This window comes from Eurosta solidaginis, chromosome 3, assembly GCF_040869045.1.
Source record: "Eurosta solidaginis isolate ZX-2024a chromosome 3, ASM4086904v1, whole genome shotgun sequence".
Classification (NCBI taxonomy): domain Eukaryota; kingdom Metazoa; phylum Arthropoda; class Insecta; order Diptera; family Tephritidae; genus Eurosta; species Eurosta solidaginis.
The window spans coordinates 77,627,651-77,642,448 of record NC_090321.1 but is presented as its reverse complement, the minus strand read 5'-3'; the positions used below and the strand labels follow the sequence as shown (position 1 = coordinate 77,642,448).

Sequence of the window (14,798 nt, the reverse complement as noted above, 5' to 3'; positions counted from 1 at the left end):
ATGCTCTTCAATACTTTTAGGGTATTTGTAAACTGATTGCTTCCTATTTCTACTACTAATATTTTTCAAAAAATCGCAAAGAAACAACACAGTAAATAGATGTCAATTCGATTTGGGAGCGAAATGGCTGCAATTGTCAAAAAATTTGTCAGCCGAGCACACCTCTTGTGATTGAATCATGCCTTGTAATATTTGTATCATGCTTCGGCAATAACCGAAAAGTATTCAGAGATATTTATCTCTGCATTATTTTTCAGCTAACTACGATTCAACTAATTTAAACCAAAAAGTGAGTTAGCCCATTTCCATTTGTAAACTGTTATAATAAAAATATTCCCGATCTTCAGTACATCACATTCAGCTGAAAGCCAACCTCAAGTGGCTTTTATTCTGGTTGCGTGAAATCAGTCCGTCAGACAAATTTTTTCCCACTTAGAATTATTTCGGTTTGAGTTTTTTTAATTCCACAGTGGTTGCCATTGCAATGTTGCATTTCTTTACAACCGGTTATTAGCTAACTTTCAGAAGTCAAGTGAGTTATACTCTGGTATCCCATAAAGTAGTCAACTATTAGTCAGCTGTATTTAACTATTCCAAATTTTTTGCTGCAGGTTATGGGCATGGTTCCGAGCCACACATCATATCATATATTTATTTAGTTATTTATGTACATTGTTAGCCTAAATTCAAAATTTTGATGTTGATAGCTATGACATAATACATTACCACTCCGTCATCCCTTTCTCATAGCAAGAGTTCTCAACGTTCATACAAAAGCATACAAAATTAATAGTAAATCCGTTTTGTGTATCATTGAATGTGTTATTAGAATCGCTGTATTGTTCTTAATTGATTATCAGTGCTGTCAGAATGGACGTGATTTCGAGCAGCTGCATTCCAACCAACTGTCCAAATTACTGTTTTCGATAATTTAGCGCAATAAGTACGAGCTTGGTGTAATTTTTATAATAGTCCTTGTTGTTCTGTACTGTGTGGCATAAGGTTTATCTGAAAGATAACGTTACGTATAATACTATGTTCAAACAGAAAAATAAATTGAGGCTATTTCGATTTAAATTGAGTGGTGTTCATACAACTCTATTTAGTTTACACAATAGTAATTTGATAGCTGGTTGGCTCATCTCTACAGTAACAACATATCTCTGTTGAGACTGTCAAAATGTGCTTGTTGGTATTAGGTGAATGGAATGGAATGAAAACATAAAACTTTGAAATTTTTGTGTGTTGTAAGAAAATGTGTTCAATGTTTTGGTTTCATTTTGATTTTGCCATCTTCTTTTGACAGTACCTACTCCAGTGAAATGAAAGGCATAAAATCAGCTGATGAAATGAGCCAACCATATAGTTCAGCCATGCGTAAGTGACGTTTAAATATACTCAATAAACACACTTTACAATGTTGCATTTGCAGGTTGAAACAATTTATTACGCAATTTTTTTTAAATTGGCAATTTATTATTACAATTTATTATATGACAAATTGCGTAATAAATTGCCAAACCAGTATAAATTGCCAATTTGGTGTGTGTTTGAACCTAGTATAAGGCTTATAACTCATTTAAAATAAAGCTCACAAAAGGAATTATTAGAAGTCATTAGTAAAAAATAACTACCTTGTTATAAGGCTTATAGATCAAATAAAATAAGGCTTACATAAGTAGATAAAGATACCACTTTTGTATTACGAGCTTTTATATAAGGATATAACCCACTAAAAGTCGAGCTTACATAAGGCGTTATCATACGATTGAGTAAAACAATCTAATTAGAATAAATACATATTTCCATATATCAAAATAATCCGGGTGAAAAAGAAATTCTTTTAGCCATGTGAACCCGATAACATTAGTAAATTTTAAGATATCTTGTTGAGATTTTATGTGTGGATTCCTTGGCACTCATCTCTCATAGCTATTTAAAATGAGAGACATTAGACGCTACTCACGCCCACTTTTTATGTATATACATTTTAGAAAACCTAAAAAAAGTGATTATTCAGTAAATGATGCAGCCACAATAACCAAATTTCATGTGTTGGTTGAAACACTTACCTCTATTTAAAATTTTCAATAAGGGGCGTAGCGCCGCTCATTTCTGAAAAATCAATTTTTAAAATATTATGAGTCAAAATACAAAAACGGTTTAAGTTGCCATTACAAAACTTGGTAAACTACTTCGTTGCCTTAGGGAATGAGTCTGGAAAAATTACCGAAGTTGGTAAAGGGTCCACTTGCAGTTTTATATATAGAAGAGATTTAAAGAGACCGTTAAGTGATATAACAGGCTATATTGTGACGTCGGCATTTGGCGTTGGTTCGTCTAATGCTTGAGTGTTCGGTTCTACATTAACATCCTGGCCGTCTCTTCCCCTTTTCTCAGCTATGTTTGTTGATTGAGCATGCTCGAGTGATTCATTATATGCTGGGTTTACTTGTGACGGGTAACTGTCTGCTGATTGAGGTACTACTACCTTTTCTGCCCTTGGTAGTTTTGCATATGCTTTACGTACTTTAGATGTGTTTCTTCTGAATCTTCGACCATCGTCTAGTTGAACTAAGACGGATCTTGGGTTATTTTCATAATTTTTTAGTATGTTACCACCTGACCAGTTTCTGTGGGCTATTTTCATTCGCACTTGATCTCCCGGTTGGAAGGTTTCTGCTTTCACTGTGCTTCTATTTGCATAATGTGCTTGTTGTTCCCGCATTGAATAAAGCCTGTTAGATATACCTTTCATTATTTTAGGTTCAAGGTTATGGTCAGCTATTCGGACTTGTGATCGCGTGATTCTACTGTATAGTCTTTGATTTGGGGAACCCAGTATCATATCTCTAGGCGTATTATTCCAGTTGAGCAGTGCCATTCGGTAGTCTGTATTGTCAAGGCTACATTTCCTTAAGATATTCTTTACTAGTTGTAATGCTCGCTCTGCTAAACCATTGCCTTGTGAGTGCAGAGGACTAGATGGTCGGTGACTAAACCTCCAATTGTTTGCAAATTCTTTAAATTCTTTATTATTATATGATGTGTCGTTATCACTTTCGAACACTTCTGGTACTCCGTGTACATAGAACCAATTCTTGAGGTGGTCTATTATTTCCGGAGCTGTTTGGTTTTTCAGCTTTTTCACATCCGTGTAGTTTGAGTAACTATCTGTTATTACTACTTACGGTTCATTTTTGAAGAACAGTATATCTGAGGCTACTATTTGCCATGGAAGGGTTGGGATTTCTCTTGCTAAGACTTCTTCTTTATCTTTCGCTCTTTCCGTTTTTTCGCAGATTGGACAACCTTTAGTCATTTCTAGGATGTCACTGTACTGTCCCTTCCAATAAAGACCTTGCCTCGCTCTTTTAACACAACTCTGTATACCGAAGTGTCCTATGTGAATAGCTTTAACCATTTTTGGGACTAGTTTTCTTGGTACTATAACCTTGTCACCTTTGAATACTATACCATTATAATAAGATATTTCGTCTCTAAAGTTATGGTGATGTCTAACTTCCATCGGAAGTTTGCTGCTTTCATTTGGGAACCTTGTAAGACGAATTTAATTAATGTCTGAAGTTTTTCGTCATCCGCTGTTGCCTGGGTGAGTTCGTCGACGGATTTTTTAGACATAGACAATACGATCATGACTTCTAAGGTCACATCAGCGATAGTTTCGGTTGACTTGTGACCACAGTCGCGACTTAGCGCATCAGCTATTGGAATTTCCTTACCTCTTTTATAAATTATCTTTGGGTTGTATTGCATTACATCGAACATTATTCTGCGCAATCTGGCTGGCGCGACATCAATGCTCTTTTTAAATATCACTTCCAACGGCTTATGATCTAACTCATGGTTAATTCTTTGTTGCATATATATTCATGAAATTTTTTGCACGCAAATTTTATAGCAAGCGCCTCTTTTTCGATTTGAGGATAATTTTGTTCTGACTTTGTCAGTGCCTTTGTTGCATAGGCCACTGGATGCTCATCTTGCATGAGAACTGCTCCCAAGCTTTTGGAACTTGCATCCGTCGAAATGAGTACTGGTGCATTGACGTCATACAACTTTAAAACAAGGGCTTGTGTCAATAACTTTGATTTTATTGAACGCTTGTTCTTGTTGAACTTCCCATATAAACGCAGAATCATTTTTCAATAATTCTCTTAGTGGCTCTGTAAGTTTTGACATATTAGGGATGAATTTGTTTAAATATGTTACCATGCCTAGTAGACGCTGAAGTTCGGTTTTATTCGTAGGGTTTTTTAGAATTTTAATTGCTTCAATTCGATCTGGGTTAACTTCCAGTCCCTTCGATGAGACGATGTGCCCAAGGAATTTCAAGCGAGTGGCTTTAAATATACATTTTTCTCTGTTCAACTTCAATCCGGACTGACGAAGGATGTTCAGTACTTGTTCAGTGGTATCATTTAGTTTCTGCGTGAATAAGGATATCGTCCATTGCGACTTCTACATTACTTATGTTTTTTAAAAGATCTGTCATTATTTCTTGAAATATTTCTGGAGCCGATACCACGCCGAAAGGAAGACGCAGGCATGAGTATCTTCCCCACGGAGTACCAAATGTTAAATAGCCTTGCGTTCGTTTGGAGACTTTTATTTGCCAAAATCCCCGTCGTAAATCAAGTAATGTAAAATACCTAGATTTTGCAATTCTTGTTGCGATCTCCTCTATTGTTTTTACGGGATAGTGGCGCCTTTTGGTATTCTTATTTACGTCTGAAGGATCAATACATATTCGAATATCTTTCTTACCTTTGATTATTACCATAGGGCTGACTGGGGTGGGCTATTTTACGGGTTTGATAACCTCCATGGCCACCATTTTGTGAAGCTCTTTTTTTACGTTATCCCTTATGGCGTACGGGATTCTTCTTGCCGGCTTTATTTCGAATCTTGGTTTCTCTATTAAGTCGATGTCATATTCATAGTTTCTTAAACATCCTAGTCCTTCGAAGATGTCGTCATCTTTATTCAACGTTAAATTTTTATTCTGGCTATCAGCCCAAGCTCTTCACATGATTTTCTTCCTAGTACTGGACACAAATTTTTTTTCACTACTTTAAAGTTGACGCTTACTTGCATGTTTTTGATTTCGCAAGTCAATTCTGTTTCACCAGCAACAAGTATTTTATTTCCTGTATAGCTAATAAGTTGCTTGGTGTGGGATGACTGTATGTTCCCTTGAAGTTTCTTGACGATACTCTCTGGTAGAACGTTACATTGCGCTCCATGAATTTAGTTGACCCGACTTTTACTAACTCCACCCAATCTTCTTCGCTGTTGGTCTTCACAGTGCATACATACAGTGTCTCTTCCCTTTCGGTGCTGCTCAGAGTGTCTACTTTCCTGTTTGGACCCTCGTTTTTTCTGCTTATTTCTTTTTTCGATCCGCACTGCGATGCGAAGTGATTCTTTTTCTGACATTTCATGCAAGTTTTATTGTATGCTGGGCATGAACGAGCCTTGTGTGTTGTGCCACACCTTTTGCATAGACATTTTTTTTTCACTTTTATTGTCTTTTTCTTTTGATTTTCTGAGTGAGAACACGTTCGCTGGTTGAGAAATTTCAATTTCTCTTACCTGTCTGGTTGCTTGCTCGCTGGCTCTGCAAATGGTTGTCGCCTTCGCCAAAGTCAAATTTTCCTCTGTTAATAATTTTTCTCTAACGAGATTTGCTTTTATGCCGAACGCGATTTTGTCCTTAATAAGGGAGTCATGTAATACGCCAAATTCACATGTTTTCGCTAAAGTTTACATCCTGCTCAAAAAGTCGTCGAACGACTCGTTTTCATTTTGTGCAGCTTTAAAGAAGTTGAGTCGCTCGAATGATAGATTTAACTTAGGATTAAAGTGATTTATTACACTGATTTTTTTCGACTCCTGCTCGGTCAAATTAAAGCTGTTATAGATATTTATTCTGAACCTAAACTTGCCATTAACGTTGCTGCTTGAATCTCATCGGATTTCTTGTTAAGCTGGATAGCAGATGCATACCAGTCGAATTACTGTATCCACTGTTTCCACTTTGTATGCATGTCATTGGTTAAGGTTAGGTTTTTCGGTGGTTTGATTCCAAAGACTCCGCCTGCTTCAGGAGTCACATTTGGAGGGTCTACCATTGTGCCGCTTATTTCTCTTTAATTTGAAGATAATTATACTTTTTCTGACACCATGTGACGTCGGCATCCAATAAATATTTAAGCCCGCGTGTTTTAATGACCTTACATTTATTCTGACTCCATTAAGAATACATTGATGGTATGGATTTATCGATAATAACTTTTAGTGAAGATATAATCATACATATAAAGCTATGTTCACCTATATGTATTCTATGTTACATATATATCTGCAAAAAATACTTCCACAGAATATTTATTCCATGGAAATAAAAAAAAAATTCACAAAATTCGAAATGGAGGTGAAACCTCCCCTTTGTTCTCCAAGCACTTTCTAACATTTCGCGAGCCATAACTATAAGCATTGTGGATAAGACAAGTGTGATAACTTCTGCACAGACGTCAAAATTACAAATAGAATGGATCACCTGATTTTTTATTGACTAAAGCAAGGTGCACACGAGGCTAGGCGTCATCGACGCGTATTAGACGCTGCAGGCGAAATCTGTACGCAATGTTGGTCGCTGAGCGTACGTACGCCTGAAAAAAAGGAAGAACAAGATGTTTGTTTACGTTTTTATACTCAGCTGAGCAGAGCTCACAGAGTATATAAATTTTGTTCGCATAATGGTACCCTGTAAAGGCATAAACTAATCGAGATAGATATAGACTTCTATATATCAAAATGATCTGGGTGAAAAAGAAATTCATTTAGCCATGTCCGTCCGTCCGTCCGGCCGTAAACACGATAACTTGAGTAAATTTTGAGGTATCTTGATGAAATTTGGTATGTACGTTCCTGGGCTATGGGCTGGGATTGCTATTTAAAATGAACGAAATCGGACTATAACCACGCCCACTTTTTTGATATCGAAAATTTCGAAAAACCGAAAAAGTGCGATAATTCATTACCAAAGACGGATAAAGCGATGAAACTTGGTAGGTGGGTTGACCTTATGACGCAAAATAGAAAATTAGTAAACTTTTGGACAATGGGCGTAGCACCGCACACTTTTCAAAGAAGGTAAATTAAAAGTTTTGCAAGCTGTAATTTGGCGGTCATTGGAGATATCATGATGAAATTTGGCAGGAACGTTACTCCTATTACTATATGTGCGCTTAATAAAAATTAGCAAAATCGGATGACGAACACGCCCACTTTTAAAAAAAATTTTTTTTTAAGTCAAATTTTAACAAAAAATTTAATATTTCTACAGTATATAAATAAATTATGTCAACATTCAACTCTAGTGATATAGTGCAGCAAAATACAAAAATAAAAGAAAATTTCAAAATGGGCGTGGCTCCGCCCTTTTTCATTGAATTTGTCTAGAATACTTTTAATGCCATAAGTCGAACAAAAATTTTCCTATCCTTGTGAAATTTGGTGGGGGCATAGACTCTATGACGATAACTGGTTTCTGTGAAAATGGGTGAAATAGGTTGAAGCCACGCCCAGTTTTTATACACAGTCGACCGTCTGTCCTTCCGATCGGCCGTTAGCACGATAGCTTTAGCAAAAATCGATATATCTTTACTAAACTTAGTTCACGTACTTACCTGAACTAACTTTATCTTGGTATAAAAAATGGCCGAAATCCGTCTATGACCACGCCCACTGTTTCGATATCGAAAATTACGAAAAAATGCCATAATTCTATACCGAATACGAAAAAAGGGATGAAACATTGTAATTGGATTCGTTTATTGACGCAAAATATAGCTTTAGAAAAAACTTTGTAAAATGGGTGTGACACCTACCATAGTAAGTAGGTAGTGTTACCAGAAGTTTGTTTTAACGACCAAACTGAAAAACCCTATCAAAAACCAGGACCTATGTTATAAAATAACTCCGTCCTCTTGGCAAATACTAGAATCTTCCTAGGACTTAAACCACTTGCTGCTTCTAGATCTGACAGCTGTATCACTCCTAATAGATGGAGTCTTAGCCTGGCAAGTGCAGGGCATGAGCACAGAACGTGCTCGATTGTTTCCTCCTCCAACCCGCACTTCCTACATCTGCTATCACTGACCAAGCCTAATTTAAAGGCATGTGACGCCAAAAGGCAGTATCCAGTCAGAATACCGGTCATGAGTCTACAGTCCTCTCTTTATAATGATAGAAGCAACTTTGTTAGTCTAAGGTTTAAGACCTACACATAATCTTCGACACGTTACAGCCCCGCGCTTGAACCCACGCCTTTCCCGCTCGGTCGATCATGTGCACCTCTCGCCTTCGCTTAATCTCGCCCAGTCTAATTGGGACGTCTACGGAGCAAGTTTCAAGGGATGCGCCCTTTTAAGCTAGTTCGTCCGCTTTTTCATTCCCATCTATTCCCATATGCCCTGGGACCCAATAAAGATGTATGTCTCTCCAGAGACTGCTTACACTCTGACACGCATTTAGATGCTGTGCTTTGCGAGATTATTACCTTAATTGCTGCTTGACTGTAAATATAAAAGTTAACACGATTTCAGCTTAAGCTATTCTCTTCCAGGGTTTATACTGCTTTGGTACAGTAATCCGGCAGCCTGTAGGATCTGCTTATTTCCGGATCAGCACAGTATACCACAGACCCTACTCCTTCCACTACTTTGGAAACATCTGTGTACACATGTATCGCCGCGTCGCCATTTGCGCACCCTTGCGCCTACCGTCCACCTCTATAGTGGCCTTAAGATCTCCCTCGAAGCGCAGATAGGGAATCAGGTAGTATGTTCGTCTTGTGATTGATGACGCTATACTACTATGACCATATGGTCGGCGCTCAAGCTGCCCCGAGGCACGGAGCATGGTTGAAGTTGTTAATGCTATGTTCTTTGCTACCAGGTCTACAGGTGCAAAGTGCAGAATGGCATACAGTCCAGCCGTCGGGGTTGTTTTCAGGGCTCCCGTAATGCTAAGCATCGATAGTGTGCATACCCCCTCTAATTTTTTGTGGTACGTTGTTTTCTTTTACATGCATAGAGTGCCGTTGAGGCCTTCTTCACCCTCTCCACCACGTTGAGCTTCCATGACAGTTTACTGTCTAGGAAGATTCCCAGATATTTTATGCAAGGTTTCTCCTGTAAGGTTACCCCTCCTAACTTAGGCCGGGTCCAATTTGGGACCTTGTACCTCTTTGTAAACAAGACCATATCCGTCTTCTCCGCATTGACTTTCAACCCGACATTATATGCCCAGGTATGAATATCCCGAAGCGCCCGATCCATCAAAGAGCTAATCGTTGGAAGGCACTTTCCACTTATGACAATTGCAACGTCATCTGCGTGGCCGTAAGTTTTACGGGTCCCTCATCGAATCGCCTGAGCAGTTGGTTGCTGACCAGCGTCCACAGCACCCCTCCCTGCGGCGTGCCCCTGTCCACTGATTTCGTGCCCTCGTACAATCCCCATTGTGATGTAATCTTCCTGCAATTTAACATGCAGCCGATCCATTTGATTAAGGCGGGATGTACTTTAATGTAATTAAGACCATCCATAATCGCCCACTTAGAAACATTATTGAAAGCCCCGGCAATGTTCAAGAAGACTCCTGGAGCATACTCCTTATATTCCAGGGATTTCTCTATGCTTATTACCACCCTATGCAATGCGGTGTCTACCGACTTGCCTTTGGTGTACGCATGCTGTGTTGTGGAGAGCAGCTTTTCATCCACGTTGGACTTTATGTACACATCTATCAGCTTCTCAACGGTTTTGAGCAGAAATGATGTTAAGCGTATGGGTCTATAGTCTTTGGGATACACGTGACCGATCTTCCCCGCCTTTGGTAGGAAAGCTACACCAGCAGTTCTCCAAGAGTGCGGTACATGATTCAGGCTTATGCACCCATCGAATATTATTTTAAGCCATTCCACGACCGCCATACTTGAAACTTGTAGCATGGCCGGGAATATACCGTCTGGCTCTTCTAAACCGTCTCCCGACGGGAAATGTGTGTCGAGAAGCACCTCAAGGGATTCCTCACTATTACGTGATCATTCCCCGTTCTCTTCCTTCATTAGTCCCTGGACTATGTTTCCCCTTGCTAGGACTTTTTTCAACCGTGCTGTTTCGCTGGAGCGCTCTATGTCCGTACAGAAACTTTTCCATGAGATTCTCCTCGCCCTGAAAATTTCACGCTTGTAGATCCTCAGTAGATCCCTGTACTCGTCCCGACACGCTTCTCTTTCCGCGGTCTTTGCGAGCTTAAACATTTCTTTTACCTGTCTTCTTAGAAGATTCAGCTCCACCATGGCGGCTTTGCATTTCCTCTGAATCTTCTTAGAGGGCAAGCTTTGTTATACGCAGTCATAAGCGTCCTTGTTAGGAATTCATTTTTTGCATCTGCACCTATGACCAACCGCCCTTTCCGCTCTTCCTCCTGTACTAGCCTTTTGCACTCCATCGGTGGAACCTCCGCAGCATGGGTCATGTAGCAGGACGCCAGGATAAATGCCTGCTTATTCTTTTGCTCAACGCCCACCACTACGAGGTCCTCTGTAGAGTAATTAGGCAGCATATATGAATGCAGCTGTTTCCTTGTCATTACTACAGCTCGCACCCGTCCTTCCGTTTGCGCGTAGTAAACGCCAAACCCGCGCGCGCTAAATCCAGAAACCTTTCCTCCCGATGAGAGCCACGGCTCCTGGATCAGCGCCACATCAAACGAACTCTCCTCAAGGGTTAGGAGAAGTTCGCTCGACGCCACTTTACTGTGTTGGAGGTTTATCTGTAGGACTTGCAGCACCATTGGGCTGTTTGTCCCCCTCCAGCACCTTCGTCGTGACGTCGTCGTCCTCCCCTTGCCCTTTTGGTTTAGAGTATTCGAGGCCCCCTTCAGCCTCTCGTAACTGTTGTGCCGGGTGTTCCTCTGTGCGAGTCACAGCGCCATTTGGCGGTTGCTCCTCTTCTAGCACCTTTGTGGTGACGTCAGGGACATCCACCTGCCTTTTTTCCCTTAGGCTTTTGAGGTCCTTTTCGACTTCGCACACCTCTATCGTGTTAGGATTTTTATCCTCGGGACTTCTTTTCCTGAGTCGCATGTAAATTTTGCCAGTGCCAAAGGACATTTTGCCAAGCTGCGTGTACAAAATATCCTCCGCCTGCTTGTTTATTTGGAAGATGTAGAACTGACCTTCCTCGGCAGGCCGAGATACAGTAAGTACCTTCCAATCCTGTGTCGGTATGTTCGGATTCTGATTCTGCAGAAGTCGCAGTGTATCCTCCGACTTCATCACGCATGGTATCCATACCTTAACTTTTGGAACCGTGGGGATTTGCGCTTTATCCACCACCTCAAACCGCGCGTTCGTGCCTTGCCTTTGGAGGTTTGGAACCACTTCCTCCAGCCGCCGCAAGCTCGCGATGTCGCACGCTATCATCTTCACACCATTCTACCATCCCCCCGAATCAAAGGTTGGAAGGAACTTACTTGGTTGTTCCCGTCTCATCTTAAGCATTAAGCTAATAAGCTCCCTTTCCACAGATCTCCACCTTTCAGTAGTCATTTGTCCGAAAAGACTGCTACGATCAACCAGCGCCACAGTCAGAGACTGCTCTGGCATATCAATCATCTTCTCGGGAAAAGCCGGAGTCTTAGTGTTATCTTCCTTTGGCACCTCCGAGAAAGCCGGAGTCTTAGCGTTAACTCCCTTTAGCATCTCTGAGAAAGCCGGAGTCTTAGCGTTATCTCCCTTTGGCTTTTCTCCTACTTCCGTAGTTGGAACTTCCCTCTGACTCGCAGCTTTCGAGGTAGTTGCTACCACGCTATTGGGGCCCATCTGTCTTACAGCAGAAGGTCCTTTCTGCCTCTTGAAAGCAGGCTTGTCGCCTTCCGCCGAACGTTGCCTCTTCATTCTGCTATTCGACGATTCTTCCTCCTCGTACCGGTTGCAGAATCGAGGGTTTCTCGCAGCAAACCTTTTGAACTGCCTTCGACTTCTACCGATAGTGGTATTACATATATAAATAAATTAGCGGTACCCGACAGATGATGTTCTGTGTCACCCTGGTCCACATTTTTTCGATATCTCGAAAACGCCACATATACAACTAAGGGCCACTCCCTTTTAAAACCCTCATTAACACCTTTCATTTGATTCCCATATCGTACAAACACATTCTAGAGTCACCCCTGGCCTACCTTTATGGCGATATCTCGAAAAGACGTCCACCTATAGAACTAAGGCCTACTCCCTTTTAAAATGCTCAATAACACCTTTCATTTGATACCCATATCGTACAAACACATTATAGTCACCCCTGGTCCACCTTTATGGCGATACCTCGAAAAGGCGTCCACTTATGGAACTAATTCCCACTCCCTTTTAAATAATCATTAATTTATTTCATTTGATACCCATAACGTACAAACACATTCTAGAGTCGCCCCTGGTCTACCTTTATGGCGATATCTTGAAAAGGGGTCCACCTATAGAACTAAGGCCCACTCCCTTTTAAAATATTCATTAACACCTTTCATTTGATTCTCATATCGTACAAACACATTCTAGAGTCACCCCTGGTCCACTTTTATGGCGATATCTTGAAAAGGGGTCCACCTATAGAACTAAGGCCCACTCCCTTTTAAAATATTCATGAACACCTTTCATTTGATTCTCATATCGTACAAACACATTCTAGAGTCACCCCTGGTCCACTTTTATGGCGATATCTTGAAAAGGGGTCCACCTATAGAACTAAGGCCCACTCCCTTTTAAAATATTCATGAACACCTTTCATTTGATTCTCATATCGTACAAACACATTCTAGAGTCACCCCTGGTCTACCTTTATGACGATATCTCGAAAAGACGCCCACCTATAGAACTAAGGCCCACTCCCTTTTAAAATACTCAATAACACCTTTCATTTGATTCTCATATCGTACAAACACATTCTAGAGTCACCCCTGGTCTACCCTTATGGCGATATCTCGAAAAGACGCCCACCTATAGAACTAAGGCCCACTCCCTTTTAAAATATTCATTAACACCTTTCATTTGATTCTCATATCGTACAAACACATTCTAGAGTCACCCCTGGTCTACCTTTATGGCGATATCTCGAAAAGACGCCCACCTATAGAAATAAGGCCCACTCCCTTTTAAAATACTCAATAACACCTTTAATTTGATACCCAAATCGTAAAAACACATTTGTTACGCCAGCCTTTATGCTGCAAGTACGCTGGCAACAGCCTTTTTTATGAAAATGTATCGCAACCGGGTATACGCTCGTGTTGCGCAACATTAGTGAAAGGGTATCTACATGTACCCACGGTGTGACCAAAGAGGATAGATAATAAGAGGCGTCATATCGCCATTTCAGAAAACCGACTGCGTTCTGTATGAAATTTGCCAATGTACCAATTCATGGGCTCGGCCATTCCTCTTTGTGCCTGTCCGCGAAGATTTGGTAAAAAGCAGTGAAGAATTAACTCAGTGAGTGTAAAGTGAATATTGTGTTATTGTGTTAAAATAGTGTAAAAAGTGAATAAAAAAGGCAAATAAATAGTGTAAAAATTTAATATAAAAAAAAAATAAATGTAAGGCGCGATAACCTCCGAAGAGATCTAAGGCCGAGCTTCTCTTCCAATTTGCGCCGTGCTCCTCTTGATTTTTCCCTACAAATTGGCCGGACGGGACCTACATGTTTTATGCCGACTCCGAACGGCATCTGCGAGGCAGATGAGTTTTCACTGAGAGCTTTTCATGGCAGAAATACAATCGGAGCGCTTGCCAGACACTGCCGAGGGGCGACCCCGCTTAGAAAAATTTTCTTCTAATTGAAAAATCCTATTTCTAAAATTTTGATGTTGCTTTGCCCGGGAGTTGAACCCAGGGCATACGGTGTGATAGGCGGAGCACGCTACCATCACACCACGGTGGCCGCCAAAAAAAATTTAATATAATTGTGTAAAAACATATAAAAAAGTGAAGTGAAGTGAAATATTGGCTTAAAATCAAGAAATTGTGCAAAAAGTATTGTGTTTGAGCTTAAAGCATAAATTGAGTGAGAATGTGAAATGTCAGTGTAAATGAAAATGTAAAAAAAAAAACACACGATTAGAAGTGAAGAAATAAAAACAGGTAAATATTCTGTTCCAATTAGTAAAAAGGTGATTAAAATTGTGTAAAAAGTTTATTAAATTGTGTAAAAAAGGATAAAAAAGTGAAGTGAAGTGAAATATTGGCTTAAAAGTAAGAAATTGTGCAAAAAGTATTGTGTTTGAGCTTAAAGCATAAATTGAGTGAGAATGTGAAATGTCAGTGTAAATGAAAATGTAAAAAAAACACAGGATAAAAAGTGAAGAAATAAAAACACGTAAATATTCTGTGCAAATTAGTAAAAAAGTGATTAAAATTGTGTAAAAATTAGATGAAATTGTGTAAAAAAGGATAAAAAAGTTAGGTGAAGTGAAATATTGCCATAAAAATAAGATTTCTTCAAAAAAAGAAGTTGTTCATTTGAGCTTAAATGAGTGAAAAGAAGATTGTGTTGTGTTGTGAAAAGTGTGTGTTGTTTATGCTCAAAAGGCAAATAAGTGGAAATATCAACAAAAATTTTAGAAAAATTTGTTTCGGAAAATTGTGCAAAAAAGTGGAAATATAAACAAACATTTTAGAAAAAATTGTTTCGGAAAATTGTGCAGAAAGT

The 14,798-nt window shown here is 39.7% G+C and overlaps 1 protein-coding gene across 4 annotated transcripts in view; it reads right to left on the bottom strand.

Moving 5' to 3' along the window:
* Positions 1-583: 583 nt before the first annotated feature.
* Positions 584-14,798, bottom strand: part of LOC137244027 (zinc finger protein 737-like) — a 193,991-nt gene continuing 179,776 nt past the window's right edge. For all 4 annotated transcript variants that reach the window (XM_067772455.1, XM_067772456.1, XM_067772458.1 and 1 more), the window contains one exon: positions 584-1,008. In XM_067772455.1, the coding sequence (XP_067628556.1) occupies positions 1,005-1,008 (4 nt within the window). In that variant the 3' untranslated portion in view covers positions 584-1,004. The remainder of the gene's footprint in view (positions 1,009-14,798) is intronic.